The following is a 21,502-nucleotide window of genomic DNA, read 5'->3' on the forward strand; positions in this document are numbered from 1 at the left end:
CGTGTTTTAGAGGTAAGAGAAATATAAACACCTTTCACCACCTAAAGGTAAGGATGTACTTTATTCAGATATATGATGCAAAGATTGATTCTTGGAAAGTGAAGTCACACAGTTCATGTAAAGAAGGCAAGTGACTTAATTCATGGAATAGTAACATGAATAATGACATTGTCTTTCAGATCCCAGATTTATTAGTGCTCACCTGATACCTGAAAGTGATAATCCAGAAGATGACAAAATCTATTTCTTCTTCCGTGAAAATGCAATTGATGGAGAGCACACTGGAAAAGCCACTCACGCCAGAATAGGGCAGATCTGTAAGGTAAAATGATGACTTCTTTGTCTGACGAGGCACTCTGAGAATGTTCTTGACTGTAAACTATTCAGTGTTATCTCTGACACTACAATGAGACAGAGATCATCCAGATGGAAAATCACTTAGTTTTTTAAAAAAAATCACGCTCATCTTCTGAGCTTCAGAATGTTTCTGCAAAAAGTAAAATCTGTTATAGGAAAAGGAATAATTATAGATAGGCCAACAACATTTGAAGAATTTAATTTTAAGTAAATATTAATGCCTTCCCGTTTCCATATTAATGAAAACTCTTAAAACAAAAGTAAAGGAAGATTTAACATAATAACTGTTTAATTTAGCTGCAAAAACGGGCAACAATCCAGAAGACTTAAGGATTGCATATTGAATCATCCATCCATTGATAAATGTCCAAATATTTTCAGACAGACTTTAAAAAAGATTTCTACAAATTAAATTATATTCATAAACGTAGCTTTGGCACATAGAATGTTCATAGCAAAATCCTATGCTAATCCATAGTCACAATTTCAGTTTCTCTCTCAAACCCATACATAGCTGCTTGAAAATCATTTCCTCCATAATTATGAGGTCCTTAAATGTGTGGGGTCTATTTTGTTCACATGCAAGTAGTATATCCACTTTTGTTTAACTTAAGAATACAAAACCCCAGAAGATTTAACAAGATATGGCAGCTTAGGAATTGCCTGTATTTTTCCATTGCTATATATACTATATATATAGATACATATATATATGTATTATTATTTAACTAATGAGAATTATAAAGTGATACTATGAAATATATAATGATAAATTGTAAAATAAATGTAATTTAGAATTAATGTCATTGGCAACATTATAATGCTCTTATATGTAAATGTTGAATTATTTCCTCTGTTTTCTATAGGTAGTATCTTGCGATTGTTTAATATATTTTCCCTGCCTTCTATTCATTCTTCACACAAAGATTGTTACAAGATATTAATGAAAAATACTTTTGTTATTAGAATGACTTTGGTGGACACAGGAGCCTTGTTAACAAGTGGACAACTTTCCTCAAAGCACGTCTGATTTGTTCTGTGCCAGGACCCAATGGTATTGACACACACTTTGATGAATTACGTAAGTGTCAGAAATGGTTTTGAATATAAAAACGTTTTCTGGCATTGTCCATACAGAATTTCAGTCATTTTTCTTTTCCATCTCTTCTTATTGTTTACAGAAGACGTGTTCCTAATGAACTCGAAGGACCCTAAAAATCCAATAGTGTATGGAGTGTTTACAACTTCCAGGTATGGAATGTATTATTTTACTTGCATAGAAATTTGATGTCTGCTTGTTTTAAAGAGGTCCCTTCGTTAAAAATGTTTTTAAAGAACACAAAATTTTCTTAACCTTTGAACTGAGATGTCAGTGGCAGTAAGAAGTAATGAATTAGGTTTCTTTTCTTATGGGTAATATACATTATTGCTCTAAAGCAAGTAGCACAAAGACTACCAGTTTCTCAGACTGTTCTTTCTGTTGAACTGCCTTTTAATAGTGGAGATCAGAACTGGGCTCCTCAGTTCAGGAAAGATGAGGAACTTCTAGAGAGAGTCGAATGGAGGGCTACAAAATTGAGTAGGGACCTGGAGAATCTCCCTTGTGAGTAAAAGCTGGGAAACCTGGAGCTCTTCAGTCTGGTGAAGACTGAGGGAGGAGTGCTTATGAACATCTAAATGATGAGACTTAAATGGCCCTTTTCAGTAGTGTCAGTGACAAGACAAGGGGCAATAGGTACAAACTATAATGTAGGAAATTCCATACGAACATGAGGAAAAACTTCATTACATAGAGGGTTACAGAGCACTGGAACAATATGACCTGAGAAGTTGTGGATTCTCCTTCTTTGGAGATATTCAGAACCTTCCTGCATGCTTTCCTGTGTAACTAATTGAAGGGAACTTGATCTAGAAGAGGGGTTGGGCTTGATCTTCTGAAATCCCACCCAACCATTATGTTTCTTTGATTCTTTGATTTGTAGCAAGAGAAACTTTAGAAATAACATAAGCATCAGTAAGATTGTTTGGGGGAAGCGTAATGTAGGAAATCTGTGGTGTGAGAAACTGACTTCTTGGGGAGGTATTAGTAAGAAGTATTGTTTAAATCTGAAAAGTTTAAAAAATTTTGCAAGTTCTGTTATTGAATCATGTAAACTGTGACTTGACTGTTTTGGTTTCATTGTGCTTTCATCAGGAACAAAATGTTATTTGTAGCTTTAGCCTGGGGAAGGTTTGCAGTACTGGGAGCACAGAGCATTACCACATTTACCTGTGAAGGTCAGAACTTTAGGTCTCTAAACAGAAAGAATAGTGATTTTTCACTTTCTGGCTAGTGATAACCAGGCATAGAAAAGACATTTACAAGTACTTGCTGTCTCCTGTAACAAATTTCAAGGTAAGAAACAACACTGAAGTTTGCGTGTGTACTGCCCAAATGATGAAAGCAACTTCTAAAACAAATTGAAAAATATGAATTTTATAAAAGAATTAAACAGACCTATATGTACAGCCACAATAATTGGGGCTTTGGTCTTGTGGGAGCAATATGTTTTTAAATAGTGCAATAACAGCCATCAGCTTAGCACAGTGTCTGGGAGATCATATCAGTTTTGCTGAACTTTCACAAGAGGTAAGTTAAAATTGTTTCAAGAGCAAGTCAGAGTTTTGATAATCAGCATATGCTGATTAGAAAGCAATGAGCTACTATCTCGTAGCTTATCAGTTGATTAATCTGATAAATTAAAGAATATGATTTGATTTCTTCTCCCCTTATTTTTAGTAATATCTTCAAGGGATCAGCAGTGTGTATGTACAGCATGACTGATGTGAGGAGGGTATTTCTTGGCCCCTATGCCCACCGAGATGGCCCAAACTACCAGTGGGTTCCCTACCAAGGGCGAGTTCCATATCCACGGCCAGGAACTGTAAGTACCCTAAGAAATCTAGCGATCTAAAAAGAGAAAATTATTGAAAATATTTTTACAGATTACACAACCCTTGAGCTGAGAACCAAGGTAAAAACTGAAAAAGATTGTGATGCAGACTGGCAGAAGGGAAAGGGAAAGATAACCATTCCTCTAGGTCCAAAATTTACTGGTTTTCTAGTAAATTATGAAGCCACAATATCTGTAGTCTAGTTTCATTTGGGCCTTCATTATTTTGGCATTTGTATTAATTTCAACATAACCTTGAGCAATAGCTGCAGAAATTTGCTGAAAGTCAAATGTGTAATAAATCACTCTGCATTATTCTGTCCTTGGAATTTCTGCTTGTTCCAAATGCTGGCTGAACCATTCTTGGTGAGACTGAACAGGAAACAGAGCATCTGCCTGGCTATTAAGAAATATTAACTTGTTTGCAACATTCAGTCTGGTAGAGTAAGACACATTTCTGAAATGCATATTAGGGAGACAACGAAAATTTCATAACTTCCACTGAAATTTCTTTTTATTCCATGTTCTACATGCTTCGCTTTACAGTTAATGAATCACTGAAATATTTGTGTATATAAGGCATACATATTTAAAACTCCAAACTGATATAATCACATTCTAGAAATATTTCACTGCCCCTAAGTTGCCACTAATCTACAAAGATATGGCATTTATGAGAAAAATATTAATTCTATACACTGTGATATACACTGGGATAGCTACTTAGCTGCTATCAATCCGTTTGACCTATTTAAATTCTGGAACACCATTATTGTAGATAAAATATACATGAAAGTATAAGTAGAAATAAAAAAATATGTCTGTAAAATTTCTTAAAAACTGTTCTTAAATTCCCTTCTGGCAGAAAATAATCCAGGAATAGCTTTGATTTTTTATTATTATTACTATTAATAATAATAATAATAATAATCTGCCTTCTATTTTTGTCTGGTATGTTTTAAAATTGCTATTTCAAACCTGATCCTTCAACTGATTTCCAACATTTAGACAATACATACACTTGGACTAATGAAAATGACTTTCTAAGTAAAAGAAAACAGTGGCTCCCTGACAGCCAGATTACCTAGCACTTGTCATTCCTGCTGCTAAAGGGGTTACTAATTCTTTCCGGAGTTAAAAGATAAATTCTGGAGAATAACAGAAGTTTTATTTCTTAGAATGGATTTAATGCTTACAATTTCACTGTAACATGTCTATACTAGTATTCACCAAGAGCATGTAGATATGTTGAGATTTCCTTATTAACAATTTTCTTATCTAAAGGTGAATGTAGTGCCCAAGTTCTACATAGTACTGCAGTCACATCTTGTACAGCTAGAGTAATACTGTAAATTATGCTAATAAAAGAGAGTCTGAGACCACCAGTTCCTACTGTTAGTGATTCTAATCCTGTTGTCTAACATTTTGAAAAAGAGGATTTTTTTTGTTTTGTTTTTATTTGTAGTCACTGAAATCATTCTTTTGTATTAGTACAACAAAACTGATCTTGAAATGTGAGATGTCTTACTGAAGAGTTTTTTGTTGTTGTGTTTTTTTGTTTTCCTTAAACTGATAAAATTCAATTTACTTTCAATGGCTTTGAATCTGTTGAGAATAGAGAAGAAAGATTCTTTAAGTTTCTTCAAATGTCAGATTTCAGCTTCCTTTCCAAGAAGAATGTGAATGGGAGGGAGGAACAGTACATGAGCTACTTAGAGTATTTCAGCTACAGATCTCACTTTAGTTAAACTGTGCTGAATTATCTGAGGAATTTCATAGGTGAGGTGCCAAGAAACTTCCTGAGCATCTGGTGACTTGCCCCTTATTAGTAAAGAAAAAGAAAATGAAAGGTTCCTTTGAAAAGGTAGAAAACTTTGTAAACAATTTTACATCAGCTTCATATTTAACACAGAAGTTGCCAGGATTCTTCCTTTAAACTCCACAGAGTGTTATTTATCTATTTAATCTTTTGCTATTATTTGGTAGATGAGGGAAGATTTTTATATATACCAAATCATCTCATAAATTAATATTACTTTTATGTGAATTTAGATGCAAAGCTCAATTTTTCTCTGCTTTATGGTGCCAAGAGTCTATCTTCTTTTTTGGTTTTGGAACTGTTTTGATTCCTACTAGGATGTGCCTTTTTCTTTAGTCTTTCAGTTTTTCTAATAAGTCAGTTAGGGTATAACCTAGTCAACTTTTTCTAGCTTATCAAAATGCCTGACATAACTTACTGGAAACCAGAAGCTGGACAGATACTAAATACTAGATACTAAATACTAGAGTTCAGTTGATTCCAAGATGAATCTCATTTCTCCAACCTTTATCAGGACAACTGCATTTATGAATAATTTTAGTTAGACTCACTGCTGTCAAAAAACAATCTTGTCATTAGCATCAAAGATTATGTCTTTTCTGTTTCTCCTGGTTTTCTGACCACGACTTAAGTAAATTGTGGATATCTCCTCCTTTGGAGGTGTTCAAGGCCAGCCTGGAAGTGTCTTTCAGCAACATGTCTAGTGGGAGCTCTCCCTGCCCATGGCATGAAGGCCAGCACAAGATGATCTCTAAGGTGCCTTCCAATCCAAATCATTCTATGATTCTAATATTCTAAGACAAGAAAGACATGACTTTTACCTCTTCAGATGTTGTGCGTGCTGAAATTCCTCTGCAAGCAATCTGGACTCTGAAGAGGCTAAATCACCTAATGATTGGGTTCATTTCATTTCACTCTATTGGCAAAGGAAGGATTACAGCAAACAAATGTATTTTTTTCATTTCAACCAATTTCTTTATGTGTGATGGAATTAATACTCAGTGTAGATAATGTACTTTAGAAATAAAGACCAAAAGGTTTTCTTATTTATTCTCATGAAAGAAGAGCATTAAAGCAATAATCTGGCTCTCATAATGGAGAATCTTATTTAAACATACAGAATAATGACATTAATGTTAGGTTTATGTGATTTTGCTGCATAAAATACACCTTAGTCAAGATTGCTGCTGGTGAAATCCTTTGTTAGAAAGTGGGCCAGAAAGTAAATATGCAATCAATTGAAACACAGCTGAACTGGATTTATTTAAAATTGAAATGAATATTCATTTACTGATTTTTTCACTGTTTTTCCCAGCTGCAGTTAACAATACTTATTTCTCGTGTAGTGATTTTTATCCTTAGAGCACTTTCAATATATTATCCAATTAATCATTATCAAATTAAGCTGAGTAATTAGCACTGAATTGCATTTAGAATATTAATTAAGATGTAAAGCAAACTTAGAATTGAAGTGTAGAATTTGAAACTTAATTTTTCAGACAGGCAAATGTTTGGCCAATGATTATAAAGAGCATATCTAATTTTATTTCAGTAATATTTCAGCAGAAAGAAAGAACATATAATAATAATAAAAAGGCTGTCAAATGTTAATAAAATACAATAGATAACTAACTTATTTTCTGCTTAGTTTGTGTCCTATGTGTTAATCAAATATCCTGTGTTCCTTTCATACCATATAGTGGAATAGAATGCTGCAATTTGCTTTCTAATAAATATGCCAAAAAGGGGCAATTTACATGTACATGCTTGAAGCATCACTTGGCTGAGGATAACAACTACTCCTTTTGACAACATTGATTTTTTAATTTCATTTCTGATTAATTATTTATAATTTGGATCAAGGTGATAGTAAAAACAATTGATTTCTTCTTGTGAGCATCTGAAAGGTCTGAATTCTGGGTTAATGAGGTTGTCCTTTAGGTTTTCAGTTTAATTGAAAAACATCCTGTATGAACATATTGAAGTATCTAGATCTGCTGTTTGCATTTCAAGTGTATATGTCCTGAGTATAATCATTGTCAATGGGTTTCAAGGTCTTACATATCTTAAATATAAATCTGTGGAAAGATTAGCAGTAGGGGACAGTAAGTTGTTTGCTGGGTATCGGCAAATTAGTGATGTAATATAATTGTGGCTCATTTTCTTCATCCTTTCAACAATACTAACACATTATTAAATGGTTGCTTTGAAGTAACCTCTAATTACACATAAAATACTTACAAATTTTACAGAAGAGACAGGGATAAGGTGGTGGTGATCAACCACCATCCTCAAGTATTACCACGGGAAAATGAGGTGGGAATAAATTTTACCTATGCTCTCCATTTATGATAAATGGAACCCAGTCTGTGTAGCTAATTTATAGGTACATGTACTGTTGGTGTCACATTTTGTCAGATTAGTCAAACCCTATGCTAACTGCACTAATAAGAATATCTGTAGAGAGAACAGGATCCATTTTGTCATAACTACATGGATTACACAAACTTGCTGAGGCAGACAACCAGGAATTTTAAATTCAGCATTTGAGAGCATGATTTCCAAGAGAGGAAATGATTTCCATCAACTTCAGAAGAGAATATTCTGAAACTAAATAGTGACAAAAAAGATTAGTTATCTATAGCATAGAAAACCAATACTGAAATAGCTTGGTTTAGACTGAATAATTTTAGAAAATTCAGGATTTGTTCCTTTTGCCAAATAAAGTTTAACACAAATCAGTAAATGAGTAAAAATCTGTTTACAGCTGATAGTGGAAAAGAAACTGATGTGTAAAGTTCATTTATATTCTGTTAACTATGTTTTTTCAAATTCAAAATGAAAAAAAAAATTAATCACAGACCTTAAATGGCAAAATTAACTCTTGCTGTCAAGAGACAATTAGATCCCTTGTCATGTTTATTTATAAAATGAAAATGTTGGAATGATTGTGACAAAATGGAATTTCATATCTTAATATTCTTCAGTTTTAAACTGAAAATACTTCGTTTTTATTTTCAGTGTCCCAGTAAAACATTTGGTGGCTTTGACTCCACCAAGGACCTTCCTGATGAAGTTATAACATTTGCAAGAAGTCATCCAGCAATGTACAACCCAGTATTCCCCATCAACAACCGTCCAATCATGATTAAAACGGATGTGGATTACCAGTTCACACAGATAGTAGTAGATCGAGTAGATGCAGAAGATGGTCAATATGATGTTATGTTCATTGGCACAGGTGAGAAGTTTTGAAACTATGCTGAGTGTTCCTCCAGGCCTTGCAAAGGCAAGGATCAGATATAATTTCATATTCTGAAAGACAGAATGCTGGATTATGTTCCAGTGTTTACTCATGAAATTCTGGGGCAAGACTCAAAACTGTGTGGGTAGGCCTTTGTTAAATACATTTGTTACAGGTTCAGACTGCGTTGCTTAATTCTTTAGGAGCATTGCCAGCTGGAGTAAGATCAAACTACTTTATCCAACTACTTTTATTAGGGAATTTTATTAGAAATATTTTGCCTTATTAATTATAATTTAGTATTAAAATGGAGTTTTTGAGGTACCCATTTTGAAGCACATCATAAGAAACATTAATGAATGAGGAATGTTTCCAAGTAAGAAAAATGTCTTGTGTGCCATTTAAGTATTTCAACTATTGCTTTTAGATGCCCGGTTCTTTAGCCAGTAGAGTACATCATTTTACCTAAGATGCAGATATCTGGCACATAAAACGTGTTTTAAGAGGAGTTAGTATTTAAATAGAAACACGATATCCTTTCCAAAGCCTTGTAGAATGATACAGCTTGGGCACTTTGTCAGAAGTAGAAATATGTATTCAGAGAATACAATTTTCCCAGAAAGGTAATAATGAGAAATAACAGTGGTCAGGAACTAGCTGGTGTGCATTTGTTTAATTTCAGTGGCTTCCATAGACCTTTGCTGATTCATATTTGTGGATCTCCTTCTTCACCTGTGAAAATTTTCCAGTGGCTAATGTTTCATTATGTTGAATAGAAGTATTTCAAACTTTTATTGAACATAATTGCTAATAATTAGACATTAAAACCATTAATTCAAACCAAAACAATCCTTAAACCAACTGTTTCTTTTCAGCTTTGGCCTAAAAAATATCTGTCTGGCTCTCTGTCTTATAACAGTCAATTTCTGATTTTCATACAGTTCTGATACTCTAGATTAGGGGTCAGATTTCCAAAGCAATAAATCTCAAGGTCTCTTTCATGTTGATGTCTGAAATACATTATGCGAAAACTGAGATCTGATGAAGCTTTGTGTACTAAACACACTGTATGTGTAGCAATTCAGAACATGTATTGCAGGATGTGCTGCTCTACAGAAAGAGCTCCAGCTCTTTAAAGCTAAGAACTGAGTTATCAGATACCAGTGTTACAATATGTTCTTGCATAAAACACTGAAAAGCAGATTTTACACAATTCTTACATTTTTCTATCACATGCTAAGTGGTTTAATGCAATCTACAATTGGCAGTGTGTTGTGCCTTTCAACAAGTCTTCTATGACACGATTCAGCCCACAGAAATATTAATGGCAACATTCCCCTTGGCTGTGGCATGAGGAAACAAGCCCTTCAACATGCAGGCTAAGACACTAAACAAACATAAGGAGCTGATTTGAGCACAAGAAGTGGCATTTATCTAACAAAGAATTGGCATTCTGTCTAAGAAAGATGTCTTGGTTTCTGCAAATGAGAGATAAGTACTTGCAGAGAGAGGTTCATTGTACTCTCAGAGACCTCTATTAGACTAAGACGAGCAGTTATGCAGAAGTTCCTGTCTGTTTTCAGACAGTGCAGGAATACTTACTTAAACCTGAGATATAACTTTTGGACAGTTATATATGGCTGTTCTTATCTAAATCAGCCAGGCAAGGTCTGTCTGTAAAGAAGCTTCAATATCTAGCTCTTAACTTTGAGCTGGGAATTTAAGCACTTAGCTCTCTAAACTACCAGTGTTCAGATGTGTGGTGAGTCTTCTGGATCCCATCCAACTGCTCCTATTTGTATCCAATAATTCTAAGAAAAATATTGAAAAGTTATTACTTGCACTTATCAAAAGAGATTTCTGAACCAAAAACACAGTTTTGTGACAGTGCTATTGCTTCTTGAAATCCCATCTTTGGTCATCAAAACTGCTTTTTTTCCAGCAGGCTTGACTCTCATGGAACAAGAATGGGCATTAAAATACCCATGCTTAGAGCTGAGGTACAAAGGATGTTCTCAGTAAACTGACCCTATTGGAGTTTTCAGACTGAGTAAAGAACATGTTCCATGCAGGGGCAAAATGAAAGAGGCAGTACTAAGGCCCTGTCTTCTTATTTGCACTGGGCTGAACTTAACTGGCTGCTCTAATTGAAACCAGAAACAGATACACAATCAGTGCATATTGCACCTTCCCCAAGCAAAGAACAAACCAAACAGATCAGGGACCCTAGTCACAGTGCAATTTTGTATTTGATGACCTGAATCTATGGCAAAAACAGAGTTAAGCTCTCTGGGATATGGCTGGAATTTTTCTACGTAGGTCTCTCCCATCAGATTAGATACTTACATTCTTTGTATTTTCCCAATGCTCTGGCAGCAATCTACATTATTCTCACATGCTGCTGAACTTCAGCATGTTGAGGAAATACTTTTATTTTACTTTTCATTGAACAACTGATGATAATTGAACATAACATAATTAATAGTCATCCAGAGTGGTCGTCACATTTTCCTTTCCTGGGGGTGAAATCTTCAACCAAGCAGTTTCTTTCCCACCGTGATTGTACCAGTGTTTCACAAAGGAAATAAAATCATATCGGAATGCTTGAAATTATATCAGAAAAACAGGATTTAAGATATGCACTTAATGCATATCCTGAGCGTCTGATGTGTGGGATCATTTGGCACAGTCAAGATATATCTGTCAGTAAAGCAAATTAATAAGAGTAATCTTATCTTACTCAGCAGAGCTTATTGATCCTAAAGGAGAAGCTTGATTCCATTTGTGTGAAATTCTTTGAAACACTACTCTGTAAAACTTGATCAGGAACTGAGATAAAGCCTCCACTTTGGTACCTGTGGCCTGACCAGAGTTGCTGTAGAGATTAACTTTGACCTGAGAGTATTTCTCTGGCATTAAGTGTCTTTAATTGTTGCAGAATCCACTTAAAACATAGACTTCTTTTTTGAAACAACAACTTATGTCTATTCAGTGCAAACTCAGGTCCACAACTTTCAGTTGTGCTATTTTTTCAAAAATGCACCTATATTTCTCTAATATGGAATTTGAAGGATTGCGACTGGGAACAGCCATAACCCAACAGAGCATACAGCCACGATAAATTACTACACTGTTATATGTATCAAAGCACAATTCTCTCTTTTACCCATACAATATATTTTCCTCAAAACCACAGCCATCAAATTATCAAGGTAATTAAGGCAATGAATGCATCCATAACATTACAAATGTAACTAACATTAAATTATCTGTTCTACGTTAATCTGTTGTAGAAATGGTGCTTTAACATTCTGGTTTTCATGTTCCTATTGCATTTGCTCTGTAGTCTTCTCACTGCTTCTTGAATTAAATATATTCAATTTGTGGCAGTAACCATAAGGAAAACCACTTCCAAAACAATTTATCAAGTATCTCTTACTAGCTTAATTTGCACATTCAGCTGCCTAAATAGAAAATGTGGTTTTGTTTTTTGTTTTTTGGGTTTTTTTTAGAAAGGACCATTTGAGTTGGTTTTTGGTTGGTATTTTTTTGTTGTTGGTTTTTTTTTCCCTTTTAAAACAAGAACTATGAATTTATGATAAATGAATGAAAACAGAGATGGAGATATTTTGTGGAAAAAAAAAAATTAAATTCTGAAAATACAAAATTTCCTGTGAAGAAGCTGAAATAGCAGAACTTTCTCATGAAAGTGGCTTTTAAGTCACTCAACTTACAAAAAAAAAAAAACAAAAAAAAAACCCAACATTTTCATGCCATTTAATCTGCTTCATTTTTACCTGTATTTTTAATTCTAAAAAAAGTGAGAAAACAATGAGTTATCATCCTTTTTTTTAAATCAGAAGTTTGAACAGATACACACACATATATAAATCTGTGCTTTTATATCTCAATGCTTTTTTATTTTGAGAATGCTGATCTTTACAATTCTGTTATTTCAAGTATTTTATCAATTTTAAAATGCTTTATATTTTCCCAGAATACATATTATCGGACATCTGCAGAGATTATTCCTATATTTACACGGTACTATACTTCGCTGGTTAAAAAGTCACATGCAGAGTTGTTTACATTTCAGTGAGTCTTCAGTAACGTGTACCAACCTAGAAATGATCTTCTTCTTTTTTTCCCCTTGTAGATTCTGTTAATAAAAACAAATAAATCACAGATGCAGAAGCAGTAAAACAGAGATGGCCCTAAGTTGCAAACAGTTTCACAAAACCAGAGGCTGTAGCTCTGAAACTTCAAGTCGTGGCCTTGTTCATGTTAAAGGCAACTGTAAAACCCCCAAAAATGTAGATGGAATAGTGTGAAACTGCTGCCACACCTATTTCTGAAATTGATGATATAAGTTGCATTCCTTTTTATTCCTCAGTGAAGACTAGTTTCTATGTCACAGAGAAATATAATTGCCTTGAGGAGCTTATGCATCTTAGGTACTTTGTTTGACACAGGGATGTACTTAGGAAATCTAACGTCTTCATCTGTCTAACAACATTTGTCCAGATGTTTTTATATCCATACTAAGCCTTTTGACAGCATCTTCACATGCATTTTAAGAATGACAAACACACTTCAAAATGGACGATAAAATATTGCTGGGTGAATGTAGTGCTTTTCCTTCCTCAATTAAAGGACTGAAACACCTGCTATTTTATACTGTCATTAATGTAGTATTTCAGTCCTGCCCGTTTTGGGAGTGATAGAATACTGTTTGTCTTCTTGTTACTTTTGTTGAATTTTGATATTTAAAAAATTTCAATCAAATGCTCTATTGAAAATCAGTGTTTTTCCAGAGTATTTTGTTGGCAGTTGGCATTTGAAAACAAATGTGCAGTGGTGTGGCTTCACAATCTTTATATGTGAAATAGTTACATACAAGAGATTCTGATTGCTCTGAAGTAGAAGTATGCTTCTTAAGCACCTGAAAACACCTTTTTTTTTTTTTTTTTTTTTTTTTTTTTCCCTTTTCAAGATATTGGAACAGTTCTTAAAGTGGTTTCAATTCCTAAGGAGACTTGGCATGAATTAGAAGAAGTCTTGCTGGAAGAAATGACCGTCTTTCGGGTAAGTGCAGCTAAATTTCAAGTGTCAGGTTGTAGATTTCTCAGTGGACAGCTGCAAACTGAACTTCTTGTAGTCTAGCCAAAGAATAACCTGACGTAACCCTCTAATTAGCTTGTCACTTACAAACGCAGATGCTAGTCAAAATAAACCTTGAAACTGTCAGTGCTAACTGAAGGTTAATGATAAAAAAAATGGTATTCTAGGCTCTTGTTTTGTGGTTGAAACACAAATTTGTATCTGTGAATGTTACAGACATTACATGCTGTAGATATATGTACAAGTTTGGCAATAATGCCTGTCTCTTTTCTTCCACAGAGATACACAATAGAAGAATTGTATAGATGCATAAAAACTCAATTTAGATAACCCACATAGCATAACTGTAGGAAAATGCCTCAGGAAAAACACTGATCTTCACCATTATCTTATGTTTAATAATCTCAGAAACAAAGCGTTCATATTTTCAAAGGCAATTGAGGGCCTTATTTTCCGAGTTTCACAGAAGACACTTTAAACACTCCCTAACTGTTAACACTTCTTTGTGAAAATAAGTCTCTTCCAAGCTTTCTTGTCTGAGCTACTTAAAAAATATGGCATCATTCAGGCATTCCTGTAAGTTGAGGCCAAGTAAAGCTTTCAAACACTTTGCAGACAGATCCCAGGGATGTCTTGTGTTTTGTACTCAACAACAAATCATTTACATTCCCTACATCATTCTTTTAGTCAGTGCTGTTTTATGTCACTTTTTAAAACACCCCAGGCTTTAGTGGGCTGATACCTGGCCAGGAGCACCAAGTTGGTCTGACAAGCATGAAGATGACGTGCATGGTGGGTGAGCCCCACACTGTGTGGTGTCACTGCAGATGTTCTTTCAAGGGCCATATTCGAAGCAGCCACTATGTACTTATTATAATCAGTTGCCATCACTTTATCTTTGGCTTCTGAGCAGATACAACATACCAAAAAAGAGCATATTAATATGTATGTATTTTTTTTTCACCCATGATTTTCTCTCTCTCTTTCTATCTATATATGTATATATACACATTGTATTGGCCTTTACTTCATAGAATCATAGAATCATGGAATCATAGAATCATAGAATGATAGAATGGCCTGGGTTGAAAAGGACCACAATGATCATCTACTTTCAACTCCCCTTCCACGGGCAGGGTTGCCAACCACCAGACCAGGCTGCCCGGAGCCACATCCAGCCTGGTCTTGAATGCATCCAGGGATGGGGCATCCACAACTTCCTTGGACAGCCTGTTCCAGAGCTTCATCACCCTCTGTGTAAAAAACTTCCTCCTAATATCAAACCTAAATCTCCCTTGTCTCAGTTTAAAGCCATCGCCCCTTGTCCTATCACTATCCACCCTTGTAAACAGCCATTCCCCCTCCTGTTTATATGTTCCTTTCAAATATTGGAAGGCTAATGAGGTCTCCATGGATTCTTCTTCTCCATGCTAAACAAGCCCAGTTCCCTCAACCTTTCTTCATAGGAGAGGTGCTCCATCCCTCTGATCATCTTAGTGGCCCTCCTTTGGACTCGTTCGAAGAGCTCCACATTCTTCATGTACTGGGGGCCCCAGGCCTGGACGCAGTACTCCAGATGGGGCCTCACAAGAGCCAAGTAGAGGGGGACAATCACCTTCCTCTTCCTGCTGGCCACTCCTCTTTTAATGCAGCTCAGGATATAGTTGGCCTTTCGGGCTGCAAGAGCACACTGAAGGCTCGTGTCCAGCTTGTACCAACCTTACACAAAGACCATTGTGTTGAGTCCTGAAAGGATGGGTATCTCTGTTTCTAAGATTGGGTTTTCCTATTGAGGGAAATTTTTTTTTTTTCTTCCTTCCTCCCTTCCTCTCTTCTTTCCTTCCTTCTTCCCTTCCATTCTTCCTTTCCCTCTTTCCCTCTTTTTATCTTTCTCTCTTTCTTTTCTAAATGCCAACTATGAACAGATAATGAGACAAGTAATTTGTGGCTCCCAGCTTTTTTGTTTCTTGTACATGTAAAAGTCATTACATTAATGCAAGGTAATTTGGCAATTGTTGATAATGTATGAGTCTCTTTCCTAAATCAAGTAGAAGTGCCAAGTTAAAGGAGATTAAAAAAATATAAAAGTGAAAGAAAGGAGATAAATGGAATGAAAGTTTTATTTCAGACAGTCTATACAGAAATGCTATGGATAATGGCAATGTCAGATCTGTTATTTTATTTTATGTATGTATTTATTGACTACATAAAAAAATTTTGGTGTTCTGATTTTCTTGAAAGCTCATTTTTATCATTTGGCATACATTTAAGCCTTAAAGAGATCATTAACATACTTTGGTGCAATAAACAGAATTTGTGTGCATAAGATATGTATCTTTCAATAGGGAATTTGCAATTGATTTTAAATACATTATAACCAAATTTAAGTTTTCTTTAGTTGCAAAAGAGTCTATGTGTATCAAAAAGAATGTATTTAATTACTTACATTGCAATTTGTTGAATACAGTGCTTTTCATTTATAACTCCATCAAACCTAGCCTTCCGTATCTGTTACATTGATAACAAATTCCTCTTTTAACCCGTTTGTGCAATATTTCTCTGAACAGCTGAACAAACAAACCCATGAGTTCAATTTTCATACAAAAGTTACACTTAATTGATGCCTTCTAATGTAGGCTCTGTTAACCTTTTTGGAAAGGCAGGCCCACGTGTTTAACATCCACCAACCCATATCAAATTCTCTCAGGATAAGCAAGTTAAAAGCTACACAAGTGTGAAAGCTTAGTGAGAATGTTATTAATTTACATAATGAAAAGCATGATATACCAATAGCAAATTTTTAGATGAAATAATATTCATTATTTTCATATTTTCTGAGACGTTCTTTAAATAAGTTTAAATTTTAAGAGCAGAATTTAATTTCAAAATGAGAAATAAGTAATCACTTCAAGAGTTTGTAGACTGTAAGAATCAGATGAAATGATACTTCTACAATTGTAGTTACAAAGATGTATGTGGACATGTATATTCTAATTCACTTATAAGTAGAAAATATACCACTACAAAAGACAACAAGAAACACTATTACTAAGAAGCACCACTACTTATTACAGCTTTTCTAAGTTAGGCAAATAGTGTTCTGGCAAAATTTATGTATTTAAATAACTCATTTTATACTTTAATATTTTTTTTCTTTCTCTTAGGAACCCACTGTTATTTCAGCAATGAAGATTTCCACAAAACAGGTACTGTATCCACAAACTTTAAATCACTTTTAAATATTTATTGGTCTCTGTCTTTTAGACAGTAACTTGGCAGTCAGTGGAGATGCACATTAGTTACAGTAGCAGCACCCCTTCCCTTTACATAAACAGCAATATTTCCTCAGAAGAATGTAACACATAAATCCAATAGGAAAAACCTAGCTTGTGTTGCCTATTGGTAAGGTGTAAACTAAACAAACTAACCTTCTGTCTGGAGGCTCTCAAGAAAAAATGGCACATTACTGAGTTTTCTTATTACTGAAAATCTTCTGAAAGAGTGGCTAAGCTTTGTACCTTGCTTCAAAGGGGCTAGTGTCTACTGTCTGCGTTATTAGTTGCAAATTCTACCAACTCCAATGCTATAAATAAAGATTCAGGTCATGTGACAGGTCCCTGGCTCTGGATAGGCATGGAAGAAGTATTGGAAGAAAGTATCACCAGAAAAATAATCACCAGAGCCACTAGAAAAGAGGTTGAGGAATAGGAATAAGCACAGGATAAGCAATAGGATGCATAGCGTGCGAATAGAATGGCTTCCCTGTAAGGAGACACTAAGTAAATTAAGACTTTTCAGTCTGTAAAATGGTGCAGTCTACAAACAGGCAGAGACATGATACAAAGGACTATATAATACAGTACGGCAAAATAATGAGATGCCTAGTTTCTGTTCTCCCCAGAGGCTAATTAGCTATATAAAATAAGCAAAAGAAGATACATATCAACAGAACATACTCTGCGGAACTGATCATAGCATACAGTTTTGCAGATACTTCAGTGGCTGAAAAAAAGGATTAGAATCATGGATGAGAGAGTGTACCAGGCAGCACTGAGGATAACCATGCTGCTTCTACTTCAGGAAGCCCTTAAGATATTGTTTGTTGTAGACTAGGACACTCTAGTCTACTTAAGCTAGATGTATATCACTTCCATTCAAAACAAACAAGTAAACAAATGAAGAAAAATTCTGTATTAATCCACTACAACAATTTGTTCACACTCACTAATTTTACATTAATGTCATTGTCAGTATTAAAGAGATTTGGTAACACATGCTCAATTGGATGCTTTAATGGTTGTATGTATTCTAAATAAGATTTAATTAACTCATTTACCTGTCTTTCTACATTACTGAACAGAGCCGAGTATTCTGTTTGAAATGCTGCCTATTTGACTCAGAATATACTGTATATAGGAAAGTTGTCTGAATACATTCATGTATTTGAAAGAAAACATTTTGTTTGGGGCCATTTTTCTAACATCGTTTGTCATCTAGAGCAACAAAAATGGCTGGACAAAAAAAAAAAAAAAAAAAAAAAAAAAGTACTATTGAATAGTGAAATATTGGAAAACAAACCTGTCAGGTTGTATATACACATACATATGTTCAGTCCATACCAAAATGGTCTGCTTTGGATTATTTGTATAAGTACATTCCCTTCAAGCAGCCAATCATGTCTGATAATAGGACTTGCATTTCAGTGCAATCGCTTCTTCAAAGCATCCTTAGTTATTCAGGAGAGATTATGATTTTTCCCAAGTCTTTTGAAAACAAATGTACACTACTAAAATTGTCTAAATCTGAAAAAGAGTGTAAAACACAGTTTAAACAGGCAAAGTTAAGCTCATGGAAAGTCAACCAGCCACGGGCTAAAAATGACAGCATGAAAAGCTTTTGGCACTGTCTCTATGTATCAAATAAGTATTTGGCAACATTTTCATTTTATATTTTTGATTTCAAAATACTGTAGTTTTATTATTCAAACACTTTACTCATTTTGTTTCAATTAGCAGGGTGTTTTTCTTATAAATGGCACAATAATTCTGTGCAGTGCAGAAAGCAGGAGTATAAGATGTAAAAAGTGGAACTAGCATGTCCTACTGAATACTTTCAAAAATATCACTTTATTTTCTTCACTAACAAATCATGAAGTTTCTTCTTATTTTTGAATATGTTACTATACTAGATGTTCAAAGGTACCTCTTTTGCTGTCATGTCAAAATTATATATTACAAGAGACCTTCTTCCTAATAACCAAATCCTTCAAGTTCTTCAGGAGAATTTATTTGAAGATTTAAATGATATAAAGCTCTAAGGCTTCCATGCCTCTGTAAGTAAGAATAAATTCTGATTCTTGAGAAAGAGTGACTTTCAGCAATTCAGTTGATATAGGCCTTCTCAGGTCTTCTGTCTTTAACTAACTGGAATTATATTTACATTTTTTCACTGAAGCTACATATTCCTTCTGAGTACATACTTCATGTAGCATTATTACTTGAATGACTTATGCAGTTACTAGTAGACACAGACTTTGAGAAGACAGCATCCTCTAAAACTCTACAGCCTCTTCAATTACAGTTCTGTGAGTGCCAGGCCCCCAGCAAGACCCTGGTTGTACTTGGCCCTGAGTCTGCCCAGGAGGACTCCATAGTTTTTCGTTACGTTAAAAAAAAAACAACGTGGCTGTAAGGAGCATATGAAAAGGGCCAGTTGATAATGTTTCTATCACTTAAACAAGTTCCTGAACTCCTCTGCATCAAATAGTTATATTTCAAGACATAAAACAAAATTCAGTGGGATTTGAGTGTCCTGTTCTCTAAAGTTTTTGTTTCTCTGTTTTTGTTTTTTCAAATTCTGCTTAAGTTCTTCATTTTAAACATTCACATTTTTCATCTCTTACTAACTTTTGATTTGTTAACTGCAGATGGAGAATTCTCAGCTCCATCTTCCTTCTAACACTAGGGAAGAATACAGTGGGCAGCACAGTGGGGTGGAGAGATCACTGGATTGCTTAAAATATTAATCTCCTCAAGTTTTCTGGAGCGCTGATATTTCTTCAAGGATTTTCAGAGGGCTATTTTCTTTTTAGTCTTTGTGTTTTTTGGCTTTGTTTTTTTGTTTTTTGTTTTTTGGTTTTTTTTTTTTTCCTCTAGTTAGATCTGATAATCAACTGATTTATTAAATTAAAAACCTCTTGCTAGAGATTCCTTGCCCAAAAGGCAGTTTGTCTATATATGGCAAAGTAAGGTCAGACCACTGATACAAATCATTCTATTGCGACTTTCCAAATTTTATACTGCCTGAATTTATATATTACTGTGTACAGAATAATGATCACCAGCTGGAATCTAAAACTGACAAGAAGAGCAAACAGGGCAGAAGCCTGCAGGCTGCGCAGCACCTATATAGGCTATAGTCAGTGACTGAACTTCATGAACTTACGTACAAGAAATACATTCTTTAAGTAACTCTATTTTGGCTTCTCTCTCTCTCTCTTTTTTTTTCCTTATGCGTTTTTCATCCTCAAATGTTCTAAAGACATTTATTAGAAATCGGGGAGGTATTTTGGCAAAATGAAATTAGTTACAGAGATATGTAGGAAACTATTACACCACACTTCTTTATTTTCCCAAATACATTCTCCAGGTTCATTGGTTCATTTTTATATTGGCTGCAACACATGTTGCTACACACACACATGCACATGTATATATTAATGCCCAATTACATAGGACTCAGATCAATACCATCTGGACATTTAAGATGCTTAAGTGAAGCTTTAATTTGACCTATGCTGCCTCTATAATCAGTAAAGAGAAAAAGCATCCCTTGAGAAATATTTAGGTCACCTGAGATTTGAATTGCTGCTCTTTTTACTACAGAATGTACCCCTAAGCTGGGAACTTCATTAAGTAGCTTAAGTTAGGCAGAATCAGCCCATCATGTCCATTGCCTGTCATCTACTTGTCAACGATACAACTCTAGCTGGGGACTGTTATGTACACTGAAGGCTTTGTGAGGAGCTCTGTGTGGTCAGAGATTGTTGCCCAGAAGAATGTGGTTTTACAGCCCAGCTAAGGCGCTGTAATAGATGGAAGCAACTGCTTAGATAGCTTAGTTTTCTATTTATCAGAGCATTTGTTTTCTTTTGGGTACTTTACTTGTCATATTTTCCTTTAGAAATTATTGAAGTTTGTGTGAAGTCATGGGATGTTTGTGTTATAACTAATATGCCTGTAAAAACTGCCAAGCTGCTGTCTTTCAAAGAAACTAAAACAACACCTTTTTGGAGCACTTCCGTGTTTTCTTTCTCCTGTTATCCAGTGCACATCCTTTTCAGCAGATAGTTAACTTCAGCCACCTTCCATTCCAGGATTCTGTAGAAGTGATACCTCTGGGGCATCACATTGAAAAAGATGAAGAATTTTGATAAAATTTCTTGAAAGCCTATTTTTCACACCAACCTCATGTTTCTAAGATTGAAAAATGAGTTCAAATATCCAGTTTCACAGTGTGACTGCTCAGAGTGAGACCTCTAAAAAAATAAGTCATTTAATTTTTATAAGGCTATTTATTTTATTTTTCCCTAGTTTACTATCTCAGAGTGAATTCTATTTGCTTACTACACTCATACTTGTTTTCTTTGCAAATTAGCCCTAAGCTGAAATATCTCTCTTCAGAATTTCACATAGGATCAGTAGTTCAAGTTTCCTCTTGTCTCTCTCTCTTGGGACCAACTTCCCTAACGGACCACCTGAATTTGAGATCAGAAAGGAAAATGACAAGTTATTCTATTATGATGCCATAAAAGCTGTACTTGATTTTGTTTGCATCTCTTTTTTTCTTCACGTTTCTTCTCCACTTTTGAACTCCATCTCCTGGTCAACAATGTTTCTTATCCAAAATAAAGTATGCCTTCTTCCTTCATTAAATATATGTTTCAGTTGGAGTATATAATCTGCAGAAAAGACTATGAAACTTCAGAATTGTCAGGCATGCAAGTATGACAACTACTGCAAGCTTAAA

At 34.7% G+C, this 21,502-nt stretch overlaps 1 protein-coding gene across 1 annotated transcript in view; it reads left to right on the forward strand.

Annotated features, from left to right (window-relative positions):
• Window positions 1-21,502, forward strand: part of SEMA3A (semaphorin 3A) — a 170,990-nt gene that overhangs the window by 134,404 nt on the left and 15,084 nt on the right. Inside the window, exons 7-13 of the mRNA XM_048934056.1 lie at window positions 180-322; window positions 1,324-1,438; window positions 1,539-1,608; window positions 3,137-3,281; window positions 8,131-8,350; window positions 13,347-13,438; window positions 16,639-16,680. Coding sequence (XP_048790013.1) covers window positions 180-322; window positions 1,324-1,438; window positions 1,539-1,608; window positions 3,137-3,281; window positions 8,131-8,350; window positions 13,347-13,438; window positions 16,639-16,680 — 827 coding nt within the window. The remainder of the gene's footprint in view (window positions 1-179; window positions 323-1,323; window positions 1,439-1,538; window positions 1,609-3,136; window positions 3,282-8,130; window positions 8,351-13,346; window positions 13,439-16,638; window positions 16,681-21,502) is intronic.

Source organism: Lagopus muta, chromosome 1 (assembly GCF_023343835.1).
Source record: "Lagopus muta isolate bLagMut1 chromosome 1, bLagMut1 primary, whole genome shotgun sequence".
Lineage (NCBI taxonomy): Eukaryota > Metazoa > Chordata > Aves > Galliformes > Phasianidae > Lagopus > Lagopus muta.